The 16,062-nt window shown below is 34.9% G+C and overlaps 3 protein-coding genes across 8 annotated transcripts in view; all 3 read right to left on the bottom strand.

Annotated features, from left to right (window-relative positions):
- LOC100176922 (ATP-binding cassette sub-family A member 3-like) overlaps positions 1 to 10,593 on the bottom strand; it is a 29,640-nt gene extending 19,047 nt beyond the window's left edge. For 2 of the 4 annotated variants that reach the window (XM_026835996.1, XM_026835997.1), the window contains exons 1-8: positions 4,951 to 5,947; positions 4,204 to 4,379; positions 4,094 to 4,144; positions 3,322 to 3,411; positions 2,515 to 2,682; positions 1,378 to 1,539; positions 601 to 796; positions 232 to 335 (exon numbers count right to left, since the gene is read on the bottom strand). In XM_026835996.1, the coding sequence (XP_026691797.1) occupies positions 232 to 335; positions 601 to 796; positions 1,378 to 1,539; positions 2,515 to 2,682; positions 3,322 to 3,411; positions 4,094 to 4,144; positions 4,204 to 4,379; positions 4,951 to 5,354 (1,351 nt within the window). In that variant the 5' untranslated portion in view covers positions 5,355 to 5,947. Of the gene's footprint in view, positions 1 to 231; positions 336 to 600; positions 797 to 1,377; positions 1,540 to 2,514; positions 2,683 to 3,321; positions 3,412 to 4,093; positions 4,145 to 4,203; positions 4,380 to 4,950; positions 5,948 to 10,560 lie in introns of those variants that run through there. The other 2 variants (XM_018813428.2, XM_018813427.2) reach the window with 2 other exon arrangements.
- On the bottom strand, positions 8,359 to 9,439 carry LOC100181576 (SH3 domain-binding glutamic acid-rich-like protein 3). Its single transcript, XM_002123186.4, has one exon. It carries the CDS (start codon positions 9,348 to 9,350, stop codon positions 9,072 to 9,074), a length of 279 nt encoding a protein of 92 aa, XP_002123222.1. The 5' UTR covers positions 9,351 to 9,439; the 3' UTR covers positions 8,359 to 9,071.
- A 291-nt stretch (positions 10,594 to 10,884) lies between the features above and the next one.
- On the bottom strand, positions 10,885 to 14,827 carry LOC100183950. 3 transcript variants are annotated; one of them, XM_002122793.4, is made up of 5 exons: positions 14,594 to 14,826; positions 13,665 to 14,311; positions 12,372 to 12,724; positions 11,501 to 11,633; positions 10,885 to 11,128 (listed from the first exon to the last, which is right to left on the bottom strand). In XM_002122793.4, exons 1-5 carry the CDS (start codon positions 14,743 to 14,745, stop codon positions 10,926 to 10,928), a joined length of 1,488 nt encoding a protein of 495 aa, XP_002122829.1. In that variant the 5' UTR covers positions 14,746 to 14,826; the 3' UTR covers positions 10,885 to 10,925. The 3 variants fall into 3 exon arrangements, with proteins under 3 accessions (XP_002122829.1, XP_026691799.1, XP_018668736.1); XM_026835998.1 differs by having other exon boundaries at positions 10,885 to 11,122; positions 13,665 to 14,827; XM_018813191.2 differs by having other exon boundaries at positions 13,665 to 14,826.
- Positions 14,828 to 16,062: the final 1,235 nt, after the last annotated feature.

Raw genomic sequence — 16,062 nt, 5'->3', positions numbered from 1 at the left:
TATAATATTATACTCATTTATCATGAATTTTATATTATCTATTAAAAAATCAGAATACACCTTGAGACAGCTTACATGTTATGTTACTTTCACAGAATATGTTTGGTGATTTTTTTATGTATGGCCGATAATTTAGACAACCCACTAGTGGCCACTGGGTTGAGAAAAATAAAATAAAATGATATACCAAAATAAAAACTTATCAACAGACAGCAATATTAATATGAATACCTTCATCATAGTACCCAGGTTTTCCACCACGGGATGAATTAACAGATCTGGGACCAGGGAGTTGAAAACCAGGAAATAACTTCGCAGTTTTCCATGTATCAGTGCTGTAAATAAAGAATTTGAAACCAAAAAGGTTTAAAACACCTTTTTTAATACTTTTTCACCCAAAAAGTGAAATATTAAATAAATTTTTAATCAGTTTTTCAGACAAAAAAATAAAAATTAAAAAGTACTTTAAGTGCAATTAATGATTGCTGAAATAGTTTTTTAAACATTTTTTAAGCATATATGTGAGTAAGAGGAAATATATATACATATATACTATATGTATATATCATTAAATAAAATATTACAAAATTGATCACTTACATTCCAGTAAATTTTGCGCCGTCTTTTACTGAAGAACTAATGGGGTCACAGTGAAAACGAAAAGTAATTTTCACATTGTTTGAAAAAGTATTATCTGGGAATTCGCCAGTAAAGATAACGCCGGCAAGAGTCTTTTTAAGGTTTGTGTCATTTTTTACGTAAAGCAAGAAATCTTCTTCAGTTGGAAAAGAGATCACTGAAAATTAATTTTAGTTAGATGAATTATTAATGATTTGAACATAATTTAACTTATCCACTACACAGTTGAAATAACAAATAACAAACATTACGCTGAAGCAGACTTAGTTAGTAACATTGTACATTTGAATGTAACTTGCTTTATCCCTGCATAGCCGGAAAACAACAGTCGTTGAACGCAGGTGTTTTGTTTCATACACCTCGTGCCCGCTTACAAGTTACCATGTATGTTACTTTGAGAGTGAATATTTTGGGGGATTTTTTATGTATGGCTGATAATTTAGACAACCCATTAGGAACCACTGGGTTGAGCAATTGCCGTTAAGTGTCTTGCCAAAAAACACATACGCCCACAATTGTAGCAACGTCTAGCCTCAAACCCCAGTCCTCTGGATTAGAGGCAGGCATATTAACCACTGTACCAAGGTACCACAACATACTAATCCAATAACCAAAGTATTATGACACAGGTTAAAAATCCCCCACAAAAAAAAACATTTCAAAGCAGAAATATAAATATCTACAAATAGAGTTTTTTTATTCTATTCTATGTGGGTGAGGTCCGTTACTACTACTTACAGTTTATTTTAGGAACAACGCCAAAGAATGAAATGAGTGACTTGAAAGCAGAGGTCAGGTTGCTAGATGAGTTGGTCCGAGAATTTTCAGTGACATTACTGGTGCTTGAAAACAAATCCATCATATCCTGTTGATCTTGTGGTAATTGACTTACCAGGCATTCTGTATATCATAAAGGTTTTAAATGGGAGTAACATTTAGTTCCAAATTTGGTGTGCTACTGTGGGGCATGATGGGACAACTTTAGCACATAATATCCTAATCTTGTTTTAAACACTTAACAACGGCCTATGCTATGTGAGTGGTGAAGATACAGTTATATATTTCTTTAAAGGTTCTTTGTTACTAGCAAATGGGACAAGAAAATAGAATAAAAGGATGTCTCATCTTACCCCACCCTACTATAGATTTAGGATTATTCAGTGTAAAAAGATGTGTATCGGTGTATGGATCCGCATATATTAATGTAAGGTGCAGGTGTAATAAATTACAGCTAAATTATTTTGTATGCACTAATTTAATTAATGAGGTTTCTAATTAATCTATTGCCAGCTCACCTGGTATACAATACAACGTAGTGTATTTCCGACATTTCCTCTGCCATCTGGCAAGACTTAATCATAGAATGTGTTGGAAATACACTACGTTGTATTGTATACCAGATGAGCTGGCAATAGATTAATTATAGATTACAGAGGCAATAGATTACAGATTATTATGCCTGGTAGCAGAGGTTTCTAATGTTTGACAACTATGGGTTTTCCTGCATTTAAACAATGTAACCACAGAATTCACTTAACATCACCTCATGAGGTGTTAATAGTGTACTACAATGAGGTAATGATAAGGTAATGGCATGGTTAGGGCTAAAGTCCCAATCTCCTAGTTAAATATTGCAAACATGGAAACTGCAAACATCAGAGGTTTTTAAAATTATGCAACAGTTAGTTAAACTGCCTGTTCCTCATCATATATTAAACCCAGGTGCTAATTTTAAAAATGTGGTGTATTCAGCGGCGCAGCCAAGGGGTATAGGGGCCAACCTCCCATCCCCCTTTAAAAAAAAAATTTTTTAACCCATTTCGTATTTTTTTGAATATAGTAGGCTAATTAATACATAATAACACCTGTACCTACCCATAGTTTGCGTCATGTATCTCGATGAAACCTTTTTCATTAATTCATCAACATTGCCGCTTATAATGGCATCAAATACAAGGTTGCTGGCAGTTGTGTTTGATTCTAATGCCACATCTTCCAACACTTGCTTCATACCAGATGGCAGAGAATCAACCATTTGATCAGCTGTCAAAATATAGATTGTCAAAATATACAAACTCAAAAAATATAGATTAGTCATTAGATATATATATATATCATAAAAAAAAATATGTCATATAAAAACTCTAAAAAATATGTCATGAAAAAAAACTTGATTGTTAAATTAATTTAGCTTTTAAGTGTTCCAAAACATACAAACCTACTGTAAGTTGCAACCTATTTTAATGTCTCATTTCTCAGAATTTTATTAAATCAATCCTACTTCAAGGTATTTTAAATATATATTCTATACAATTACAACACACACAAAAGTCTCATATTAAAATATAGTTTAAAATAGCTGCCTTTCTTTTTCTTTGCTTATGTAAAACTGCTCTGCGCTATTCTTGTCTACCACAATATATATCTGTGTGTTTTTTTCTTGTGCTTAATCAAATCATACTCTCATACTAAACTATATAGAAATTTTCTTTATTATATATAATATCAATGTCACACATCGTTTTCAATGTAACCCATTTTGTGGAAATTGTGACTTGAAAGTTCTACAAACTAGAAGATAAAACATCCTACAAAACTGCAGTACTGTAAACACGGTGTGTGGCAATACATACACTGATGCCTAAACTGAATTATAACCTATTAGGAGACTATATATATTACCACTGAGTCGAATAAGCATCATGACTGGCATTCCTTGCACGTTACTACCAGTGGAATTGACCATTCCAGGCATAGATACATTGCTTTGTTCTGAGGATAAGCAATCACAATTTACTTAATATTCTAGTACATGGTTGTTATTGACTTTATGTTGCCAATGTGCCAGGCACATTTGCTGACTTTTTGTAAAAACTTACTTCAATTTATATTATGGACATACACACATATATAGTAGGGTGGGGTCAAGATGGGACACCTTAAGCACATAATATCCAAATATACTGAATCGTATTTTAAACAATTAACAGCGGCCTATGGTGGTTAGGAGGATACGGATTTATAATTCTTTGAATATTCTTTGTTCACTACCAAATGGGACGAGAAAATAGAATGAAAGGTGTCCCATCTTCCCCCAACCCTACTTTAGATATATAACTCGTTAGTTAAAAAAAAACGAAAAGTTTTACAAGTACAAAGGCTTGGCAGTGAGAGCGACTGTATTTTCTGTGTCTTTAGTCTGTTGATATCTAATCTCTGTATGCTGAAGTATATCAGGTATTTATTTTTTATACTGTTGTTTACCTGGTGCAGACATTTAACATTCTAAGTCAGTAAAACTGACTATATATTACATTAAGTGCTAAATAGTAATACCTGGGTTACCAGGATATATGTGAAAACTTGCCGATAACACATACAATATTTTAACTGAGTAAAATCTGACTATAATATATATAAATACATGGATTATATATTTTAAAGTATTAATTACCTGGGGTATCTTGATCAAGATTTGCCAATAAAGTCTTTATTTCATTGATGTCTGTTAACATAAAAAGTATTCAAATTAAAAAGCAGAGGCAAGTTCACTTATAAACTTACCAATGTTGCATTTCTTTTCTATTCTAGACCTTGGCACATTGTTTAGTCTTGTTTTAACAGAATCCATGACATCATGAATTCCTTGTATGTTGTTTGGCACATAAGCTATGTTGAAATGTTCATCTTCAGGCACAACTGAATACGGAAACTCAGGCAGATTGTTTACAGAGAACTCCCTGGGATAAAATGAAATTAAATTAGGATATGGGTAAATGGTGAGATTAAAATACAATATATATAATACGTATATAATATTAAACAGAAAGTTCACACAGTAGCAAAGTGGTTAACACGCCTGCCTCCAAACCAGAAGATATAAGTTCAAGGCTCGTTGCTGCTACCATTGTAGACCAGTAGATGTATGTCTCTTTGGCAAGCAGCTTAATGTCAATTTCTTCAACCTAGTGGTCACTAAAGGGTTGTCTAAATTGTAGGCCATACAGAAAAACATTCACCCACTTAGTCACATATATCGGATACTTGGTAACTTGTAAGCAGGCATGGGGTGTATGAAACAGAAAATCCATGTGAACTTATCTAGTGTGTAACTCAAACTCTGTATACCATTTCAACATATAACATCAGTAGATTAATGGCTACTGATTAATAAGTTATGACAACTGATGTTATTAAAAAAAATTGTGTATTCGACTATTCAATAAGTATTAATAAATGTAAAACGCAAGTCATTCATTTTGTAGTTCGGTATGAAATATACAATGTAGCCTATATACTCATAATATATACCTCCAAGTTGTTATGTTTGGATAGTTGGTAACATCAACCTCTTGTCGTATAATCACGAGTAAAACAGCGAATAGAAGAGGTAGTAAAAGTTCAATTACAGTTGCAATAGGCCTTCGCTTTTGTAACACAAAGTTTTTCCAGAACAGCAAACAAAATTGGTCCCAGGCGTGCATTTTGGAGCCTGGTGCAGGCTTACTATCCGTGGCAATCTGGAAAATAGTTGAATGAAAGAAAAATTGGTAAAAAAGCAAAAAAGGTTCCAGCGCTGTAGAAGAAGATAAAGTTTTAAACTTTGTATCGATAAATGTAATATGTAAATCAATTAGGCATGTATAGTACTGCGAGGTAAGACGGATGCTGTTAGCACCTAATATCCCATATTTAATGGCATTTTTAACTTGCATTTTTAACAATTTGTTTTACAATTCAATAAAATAATCTTTGTTTGCTATTAAATGGTAAAAGATAAGAGAATGAATACATGAACCACCTGACCCCACTCTACTATATGTTTTGTTAAAAATAAAATACGAGCAGATGTCATAAGAAGTAAAAAAGTTTGCTGTTTTAGCCTGTTCCAAAATATAAATAACAGTGTACCATTAAAGATGAATTTAATCAACTATTGAAAATATTATGAAACATTCACCAGGTAATGCTTACGTGAAATGCTAATGTTTTATTGTTATGTTACATATATGTAAAATAACAGTGGAACAAAAAAATTAATACAACACTTGAACACTATAATCACATAGTGTAACGGTATTTTGAAGCACATATATAAAATAAAATAAAATAAATATATTTTGTAAAGAAATTCATAATAAACGAAGCACAACTTATTCATGATTTAACTCCTCTTCTTTTTCGTTGACTTAAAATTTGAGTTGGCCTAATTTGTCGTTCACCCTCAACTAATAAAATACGCATAGCGGATACAAAAAGAAATGCCCCGTAATGTCGCAAGCGTGATAGCGTCCACTTGCTTGCGGAACCATAGCATTTTCCCCGTACACAGTTAGTCAAATTTGGAACACCTATAGCAGCTATCATTGCTGCTTCTCTTGTATGGGCTTCCTCTGAAACAACATTTTGGAAAACATGAAGTGAAATAACACCACAGTCATTTTTCCATATGTCTAAAATGTGCTGCAGTTTCGCACTGCATTGGTTGTTTGTCTTCGCACGAATGGCGTCTTTAAAATGATCGTATGGCCTTGAGCGTTTTCCTTTACCAACATAAAATATTGCACCTGAGAAAATCTTTAAACATTCTACCTCACTTAGTTGGTTTATTCGTGAAGGCAGATTTTTAGTAACCCTTGGATCTAAGAGTAAATAGTTAAAACAATCTTTAGAGTTGCCTTCTCGTAGTCTTAAGTTAGAATTGTCAAATTCAAGTCTCAAAGTTTGGTCATCTTCATTGGAAGTTGGCAATTGTTTGAAAATAAACAAGCGTCGTAATTCTTGTGAATATGGAGTGATGCATTCATCATTAGAACTATGATTGCCTGTTTTTCCCCGTCTGCACAAAACCAGTTGTTTTTGGTACTGCTTTCTGGCAGGTGCAATGGGGCCAACAGTAACTCCATATGAAATGAGTTCTGATTGCAGTTCCGCATCTGTCATTTGTTGAATTTCGAGTGGTAATGGTGTATCTAATGTTTTCTCAGAAATACTTGGACCACTGATGCTGAGTGCAGATTTGTTTTTCAAATTATGATTGCCACACTGTTCTTGCCTACGCAGAACAAGTTGTTTTTGGTATTGCTTTCTGCCAGCTGCAATTGGCCCAACTTTAACTCCACAAGAAATTAGTCCTGATTTTAATTCTGCATCTGTCATTTGTTGAATTTCTAGGGGTATTGGTGCTTCTAATGTTTCATCAAGACTCATATGTCCACTGAGTTCATCGAAGTCACTGTCAATAAAAGATTTCCATGAATACATTTCAGTGGCATCTGCAGAAGACGCAGTACAGAACGACAGTTCTGTGATGTTGGGTGATTTGGTAGTAGAACGGCAGACATGCTCAATAAATGAATAACCATCAGGGTCGGAATACACACGCAAAGTATCTTCCTCCCCTATATTTGGTATAGAATATGTCTGTTGAATCAACAGTTTTTCTGCATCATCCTGAATATTAACTGCACACAAAGGCTGAGAAAATTTTGATAAACCAGGTGAACTTGTATCCTCTGTTTGAACTAAAGTCTCTGACTTATTTTTGGAGGTATTTTTACTGTCCCAAATAGAACAGTCTTTTGGCACGGTGGATTCAGCCTCAGAATACAATGACTCCTGACAAACTGATACATTATCATAGTAAAGAGGCTTCTTTGGTTTAACAGAATCACTTTTACTTGTATTAATGTTCCATTTAGTGCTAGCAAGTAAAATTTTCTGTTTAGACTCATTGAAGCTGTCATCAGGTTGTTTTGCTTCTGATAAATCAGACAAACTGACATTTTCTTTTTCATCATTTGTAACAATGGTAATGATGCTGAATTATCAGTATACGAAGAAATTGCATCGGAACAGTCAGAAGAATTGTGTGAGTCGTACAGAATTACAGTTGGTTCACAAACACCAATCTGATATTTTTTAGGGGTTTTATAGGTAAAGCAATTATCTGGAGATGTTGCATCCATGCAAATTTTGAAAGAATTTTCATGATCTGGACTGCTGAGCTGTGAATCTGCAAAATACTGGGCAGGCTGAGGACTAGAGTAAAACTTTTTTGATGGACTTTGATAAGGCAGAACTTTAGAAGTTTGTTGGTTAGCGAAACAATAACAAGATGTATCAGTTTGGCTGTTATTATTATCTCTCCACCTTTCTACAGGCTTTGGGGAAACCAAAGCTGGTGAAAATTGGAAAGGTGTCTGCTCAAACTCATCTAATATGATCTTACAATTCTCGCTGTTGTTTTCTTCCGCATATTGTCTTGCATCTTTTCCTTCAACATCTTTTAAAGAGACATCGGCGCCATGCTGTAACAGCTTTAACAGCAGGTTTGCTTTTCCCCAGCTAGCTGCCACATGCAATGGTGTCAAACCATGCGAATCGCAAACATTAGGATCCCCGTTATGTTCAAGTATTAAGTCAATGAATTCCTCACAACGAGACGAACGCGTGCCTATAGCCATGTGAAATGGGGTAACGCCAAACTCAATAGAAAGTCTGTTTGGATTTGCACCAGCATTTAAAAGTTGCCTGGTAGTCTGCAAGTCATTTGTTCTCAGAGCATTAAAAAGCAGATGACAGTCTTCCACTTCCATAATACAGAAAGGAGCAGTTTTAATCTTTATACTTGAGCTTGGTATCAAAAAATATATATAAAATAAAAAATACTTCAATGAATTTTACCAACATTTAATGCTACTTCAACCTAACAGTATATCTAGAATATAGAGAATACATAATGATATATACCGTATATTATAATTATATAGGCCTTCAATTTCGAATGTGCAAACACATAGATACTACCAATTAAACGAACATGTGAGTAAAGGACAGATAATTAAATTACTACAATTTCTACACTAATAATTGCCAAGAAAATTTGTTATTGCCATCATTTAGTTAAAATTGCGCAAATAAAAGGTCAAAATACAACTACACACAGGCTTACCTCAAAAAAAGGCAGTTTAAAACTTTTAAGAGTGACATTTTAGCACTGGTGGCACGTCTAGTTGAAATATATTCTATATATATAGAAAAGCTTTTTTGTGAAAAGATATTTTATTCAGGCTAATAGAGAAATCTTGAATATTTAAAGCCTGTTTTGAAATTTTGTTGAAGGTTACTGAAACTTATATATGTATGGGTAAAATCCAAAACTCCAGGACACACTTTTAAATCTGTGACATTACAAATCCCATTATCCAAAGTTTAAACACTGACAGAACAACAGAAGGTTTATAACAATTTATATCAATCAGAACAAAAAATACATTTATACTATATATATACTGCATATTTTTAAGTCCAAATACATTATGTTGCCAATCAGAAAAGATAAAACAACTTTCTGTTTGTAAATTTTAGTCTTTTCATTGCATACAATTAAACAGCAGGAAGCTCCTTTTTGACTGCAATTAAACATTGCATTATTTGAGTTTCAGAAATTCTGCAAGGGTTTCTTCTTCAACCGCTGCTTCAAAAGCATTGTAGTCTCCACAATAATGATCCCCATTACACAGCTGAGGTGGAAGAGCCTTAGGATTACCAACTATTTCTCGCATTTGTTTTTTCGCATCTTCATCCATTGCAATGTCCAGCTTTTTAAAATCGATCTTTTTGCTGGAAAGAATCATTTCAATTTTTTGTTGGTTCTTTTTGATTTCCATACTGCTTGATACACTGGAGTAGTAAAAAGTAACAGTCATGTTTAATTTTTTGTAAAGCTTTTGGAATGCTACAACAACACTGCAACTGTGCTAAAAAATATAATCAGAAAACGTTATAAGTTACATATTAAACATAGTAACTTGTGAGGTAACTAATTAAAACGAAGCAGCTGTCATTGGCCTCATTGCATTTTTCGTCAAGTATTTACATAATAACAGTCCACGCGATCAACTCGTGACAATTTCTGTGTTTTTGTGAAAGGATGAACATAAATTTGCCATAACCTAGCTGTATTTATTATTATTCCTGATAAGTACATTTTGTCTAACCGTACAGTTCACTTTTTGCTATAGTAGTTGGTTTCCTCGATTTACTTTTTAACATTTAAAACCCAAAGTACTTATCACTTCAGTTTGCTGGCACGCAAAGTTTCGCAATTTCTACATTAGGATTGTCGTGGCGAATGTGGCGAGAGCACTTGCTTCTTGACAAGAGCCGAGTTATAAACAAAGGCATAAACGCGGAAGCATGTCTGTCCTTTTCTGAAAACTTTTCTATATACTATCTCGGGCTTCGGCTGCTTTATTATAATATGATATTTTGTACATTTAAACGTACTGTATGTGTCAACGCATGTGTTAACTGCTACACGCGGTTGTTGTAACCTACTAACCCCAAGCTTTGCATTCATTGTCGAGCAACTATAACTTGTATGATGGTATCTGTGACGTACTAATCGCTGAAATTTTTAAAATCAAACATGTGTGGAAATAACGCAAACGCTTTTATCTGGCACGATCTGGCATGCTTGCCATGGAACTAGTTGCTGTGACATGTGCCCGTTTTTGTTTCCATTTTTAGTTGCGAGACAGTTATGGGATAAATTTATTATTTCATGTATTTCGCACGCAGAATTTTGTGTACTTGCAACAAAATATTTTGTCCTGCCATGCTAGTTTTCGTTGGGAACTGCAGGCCGGTGAAAATAGTTAACTAGGAGATACCACGTTGGGAGATACCAAGGCTGCAAGTTTGGTAGCGTAGGTCCTTGGGCAATCCCTTATAACGGTAATTAGGGGCTATAAAATAATCGGGGTATTTTTGCGTAAAACGATCAGGGCATTTGAAAAAAAAAAACGATCAGAGTATTATGTTTTTGTATAAAACGATCAGGGTATTTGGATATTACGTACTGAAGGTTTCCCATCTTATCCCACCCTAATATATCATGTATACGAGTGAACTCACCTGCTGCTTTTCCAACATCGTCGATATTTTCAATTCCTTGGTAATACATGCACTAAGAGATTAAAATGGTTTTAATCTCTTCGCATGCACCATGTGCAATGAATGTTTCGAATGTAAAAACGGGGAGTTATTAGTTTTTAACGTAGAACAATGATCTTTGTGACGCAGGTGAGCAATGTAGGAAAAACGTAATTGGGCTACTGCAGATTTTCATTTTACATTTTCCTTAAAATAAAAGTATTTAAACCTCGATACAGCCAAAAAAGCAACACATCAACAAAACTTTCGAACAAAGCTACAGCTGTGGAACGAAGGCAACACAAAAAGAGTGTTTATATTTATTATGGAACGTATAACTTATGATTTCAATGTAACGATGTGGGCGTTGTGATACAAATATTTACAAACCGAAAACGTAATCCATTTAAAAGGCTCATAGCTGAGCGCTTATAATCTCGGTTGCGCAAATTATAAATGATGCAGTTCCATAATGATGACGTCATGAATAGTCCGACTGTAACCGTTAGTGCGATTGAACGAGATTCCAGCTTTGAAATACCATCTGAAACTTCAAGAAAAGTTAAATAAATTAGTTATTTAAGGTAATAACATAACATCATATTGCTACATTTAGTGGGGCGCCGAAAATGAGACACATTTTCATACTGTTTTTTGTCCCATTTTTTATAGTTAAACAAAAAACAAAAAGAATTATAAAACCGTATCATCACGACTTCTATATTCTAGAATTATATTACCCCAGTCCCCAGACAATAAAAGATCGTTGCTAATTATTAAAAAAAAAAAAACTATAAGGATTGGGGTACCAACGGTATATCCCATCTTACCCCACAGAACAATATGGTTTGCTTGTTACCAAATGGCGGGACACAATAAAAACATGGACCATCTTACCCCAAGCTACCTAACGATATCATACCTTTGCCTTGCAACAGATCGTCGTCGAATAAATTAATAATGAGTACAATCACCAATGGTAAAACGCACATTGTATAAATCAGTAGAATAAGAATAAGGGTACGGTTGGCTTGTTTGTGTTCCAGGTCCTGCGGCTGGGTGAAAAACATCGATAATCAATAAAGAAAAAAACAATGTTATAAAAAAAAGGAAAAATTCTTTCATTTGGACAATATTTTAGTGCTTATAAATATACCAGTACTAATGTATATTTTTTTAAACAAAGCGAACGCGCAAATGCATAATTTATAAGAAAACCACGATGGTTTCCCGATTACATGGAACTAAAATCCATATGTTTATACGGAAGGCTTAAATAAATAAAGAGGCTAAACTGCGTCAAATGTATAGCATATGTTTAACATGTGCGGTTGGCCCGTGACTGGTCATGTCACAATTTCGGTAGAAAAAATATGGTACAGGCTACGGTTTGAATAAGTTATTATTTTTCGGAAATTTTATAATGTTATGACAAGTGGCTGATTTGCGTATTGCGTATTTGAGTCATATTGTGGTTAAAGGGCAATCTTCCTTGATATAACACTGATTTAAATAAAGCACCAATTAAAACCCGGCACTCAGGTTAAAGAGGTTAGTAGCTGGGGACAATAAAGGTTACAATTGTTCTACTTTGAACTTACAACTCGCGCAGTACCTTATACATAATCAGCTCTCATGTGTACATATTGCTACATCAATCACGACCTATAGAGATACGAGGTTCTCTAGGTTTGATCTCTAGTAGGATGTGCATCAATGTATATAAATATGTGATGACCATTTTAATATTGCTCTTTAAAATGGAAACTTGAATATTGAATTTAATATATTACCTTTCTACGTTTCCTCTTTAATTTGGAGGTCGAGCCATACAGCTGTTCCTGTCGCGGAGACGAATTATAGTTTGGTAGTATTGAAGATGTATGTGAGTTCAACCTATGTGTGACAAGACTCGAACCATCTTGCCGATGATCATTTGCACGATTCGGCGCATGCGCGTTACTGATGACACCCGGCGATGTTTGGGATAAATTATCAGGTTTTAGAGTGAGTTTTGTTTCTGAAAAAGAATTGTTTTGTCCAACAGACTGAATATCCCCTTTGCTGCTGGATACTTGGATTTCACTGACGTCACTTCCCCAACAGCCACTTCTTTGTCGTTTTGAGGAAAATACATTGTCACCATCTGTATACAAAAATACAAAAGTTTTGAATGGGACAATTCGATTACTCAAACTTCCGAGTATTAGATGCCAGACAGGCTCCAAAGTTTAAAGTATTGTTGAGCGTTGTGACTAAAATGACGCATATGGAAGTAAATATAGTAAAGTGGAGTAGGAAAGGACATCTTATCATTCATTTTATCGTCCCGTTTGGTGGTAGCAAACAAATGGTATTAAAATATTAAACCGTATCCCAAAGACTCAAAGACCGTTATTAATTGTTCACAACAGCAGGAATTTGGATATGTCCCGTCTTACCGCACCCTACTATATATATATAAAACAGAAATATGAAATTAATCCATGAATAAAAAACCAAAAAAAGTATTTTAAAAATTCGCGCGTTTTTGTTGTGACACAAAATGATAAATGTTTTGTGATGTAAACAACAGCTACAGGTCCCCCCTGGTGTCTCGCCATGGGATCCCATCCATGGAAAATACAATACATTAGAAATACAAAAATGTGACCTCGTTACCCAGACATACATATAGTAGGTTGGGGAAAGATGTGACACGATTTCATTCTCTTTCCACGTCCCATTTGGTAGTAAACAAAGAATATTTTCAAAATTATAATGATATCTTCACGACAACAAAAGAGCCTGGCCAAACGTTCAAAACACTATCAACAAATATGGGATTTAAGTGCTAACAGTATTATAGTATCTTACCCCACAGTACTATAGTAGTGTGGGAAAAGATGGGACACCTTATTATTCTATTTTCTTGGTCGTCACATTTGGTAGTAAACAAAGAAAAATTAAATAGTTACTAATCCGTATCCTCACAACCCCCATAGACCGTTGTTAATTGTTTAGAACACGCTCAGGATATTTTGATAATATGTGCTAAAGGTGTCCCATCTTCCCCCACGCTACCATACGTATAATTCCATACTAACCTGTCGGGGATGAAATATTTTCGTTTACGCCGATGGTGTTTCCATCTGGGTCTGTCAAAACCATAAAGACAGTTGATTCTGCTGCGGATAGCATCGTTGATTCAGATAACGAAGCAACTGTCGATTTCCTTTTTCCATGTCTGCCACTGTTTGTGTACGGCACTGTTTCTGATCTTGCGTTCAATTTGTAATACGTGTAACCCGTCACACCAACGTTTAATAAGAATACGACGGACATTGGTATGACAGCCAGCAGCATCATATGTATGTAGTGTTTCGCTTTAATAGGATTGGGCATGGGTAAAAACAGAGCGGAGGGTTTGATCCGAAACAGCAGGTAGTCGCTCATTAAAAATGTGCTAAGACAACCCACAGCGATAACACCAACCCACATTGCGCCAACTATAATAAAGCATCGTTTGTTAGTAATAATGTTTGCATATCGGATGCCATTGGCAATAGCAATATGCCTGTCAATGTTCAAAAGCAATATGCTGCATAAACTTGCTTCTTGAGAAATGAACATTATCGCGAAGGAAAACTTGGCATGCGGTGGTGTGAATAATGCTTCCCAACTTTGCCAGTAGCTTCCTGGGTCCAGCGACCGATCTGTTATCTTGTAGAAGTCGTAATACTCCGTGTGGCCACTATACAATGTGTAGGTTAAATTGTAAATTGCTTCCGGCAAGACAATTGCACCGAACAGTAAATCAGAGACAGTCAGCGAAAGTTTTAGGTAGATTTGAGGCCGTCGGCGCTTCGCATGTAACCACACAAAAACTGACCACGCGTTCATTACAACTGTACACACACAAACTATAATTATGTACGACAAAATACCGTTTAGGAGTAGTTTATTGCACTGACTGCAGTCTGACAAGGGCAATGGATAGGTGCTTAAATTAGGATTGCAAATACGAATGACAGACCCATTGACAGTCGCGGCAACGCCAGCTTTAAAAGCACTGGAACAAGGCACGCATTGCTTAGCCAACAGCAAATGTGTTTTCGGTGTAATTGCCTCACAGAAGGGAAAGAAATCCACAGTAAAGCAGTGCCTACATTGTAAAGACACACTCATCGTAACACAATGTAACACAATTACCCTATCTAAAAGCTTGATTATCTTAATTAAGAAGTATACTGTTATAATTTAATTTATATAGTATACTGATAAATTTAGGCACAGAATATTTAAAGCCACAAAATGTTATAGTTCCATACATAATGCTATGTAGGTTAACCTAAACAGCAATGGCTTGAATATTTAAACGCGGTTGATGCGTTTTAAGTGCGGTGATGTGTTTGGTCACGCATTTAGCACATAATACAGGACACAAAGAGTCTATTAGCGGTCGCACTTTGGTACAACGTAGTACAAAACTAACTGCAACGCCGCATAATTTCCGGCGTTATCAGTCGCTGCCTAGTAGCTATATTATTGTTTATATTTTTAAAAGAAACCAGTTTCAACTGGTCGTTTAAATAAGCAGCAGCCATATTACATTTCAAATGAAAAATACCTGTCAATATATTTAACTATCCTACTATACGGTATAGCTAACCACCCGTGGCCTGCTGCCTTGTCGGCTAGACTACACGTGCTATTGAATTAATCCACTCTATAACTTAATTCCCATTCAGGTACGTGTAGTACGTTCACTGATAAGTGCCAAGCGTTTATTGACGTCACATACTCTGTTTGCCTTTTTCGTGATATCAGTTCACATTTCCTTACGCATGCATGACGCGTTTTCTTAGCACGTAATCTAAACAAGTGGCCTCATAGCGACACAAAAGTCAACTTAACTTATATACAGTTTATCATATTTATGCTAAAATTATATTTGTAAACAAGTTTAATTTTTTTCCGCGCGAAATCTTTGCACAAACTACTGCTTGATTTTATTACCTATTTACACACTTTTACTAGATTACAAAACTCTCTATAAAGTTTCTCTCTTTCCTTACAATGCCCAAACCGAACTACTTCAGAAACAGCATTGCGGTGTCTGAATTGAAAACTCCGCCCGCACTATAATAATCATTTCGCCTTTGGCTTCAGACGAAATTCTATCAAATGCAAAAATGTAGTGCATTTTCGCTTCTACACCCGAAGGTATTTGATTGTCTCGGGAAATACCGGCCAATTACGAAAACCGCAGTAACTAATAAACAAATGTATAGTGTAAATGCAAAAATGTGTTCGAAAAATGTGTCGTATAAAATGTACAAATGTAGCGCTTTCGCTTTGTAACTAGACGATATTCAATTGTCTTTGAAAACATCAGCCCATTACAGAAACCACAGGTTTTAGATTAAGATTAGTCAAACCACACGAGCAAAAATGTAATGACAATGAAATATACACCGCACATCTATATTTAATTGGGTAAGA

The sequence above is a fragment of the Ciona intestinalis genome, chromosome 9 (assembly GCF_000224145.3).
Source record: "Ciona intestinalis chromosome 9, KH, whole genome shotgun sequence".
NCBI classification, from domain to species: domain Eukaryota; kingdom Metazoa; phylum Chordata; class Ascidiacea; order Phlebobranchia; family Cionidae; genus Ciona; species Ciona intestinalis.
The sequence above is the reverse complement of the archived record's forward strand: the minus strand, read 5'-3'. Positions and strand labels throughout refer to the sequence as shown.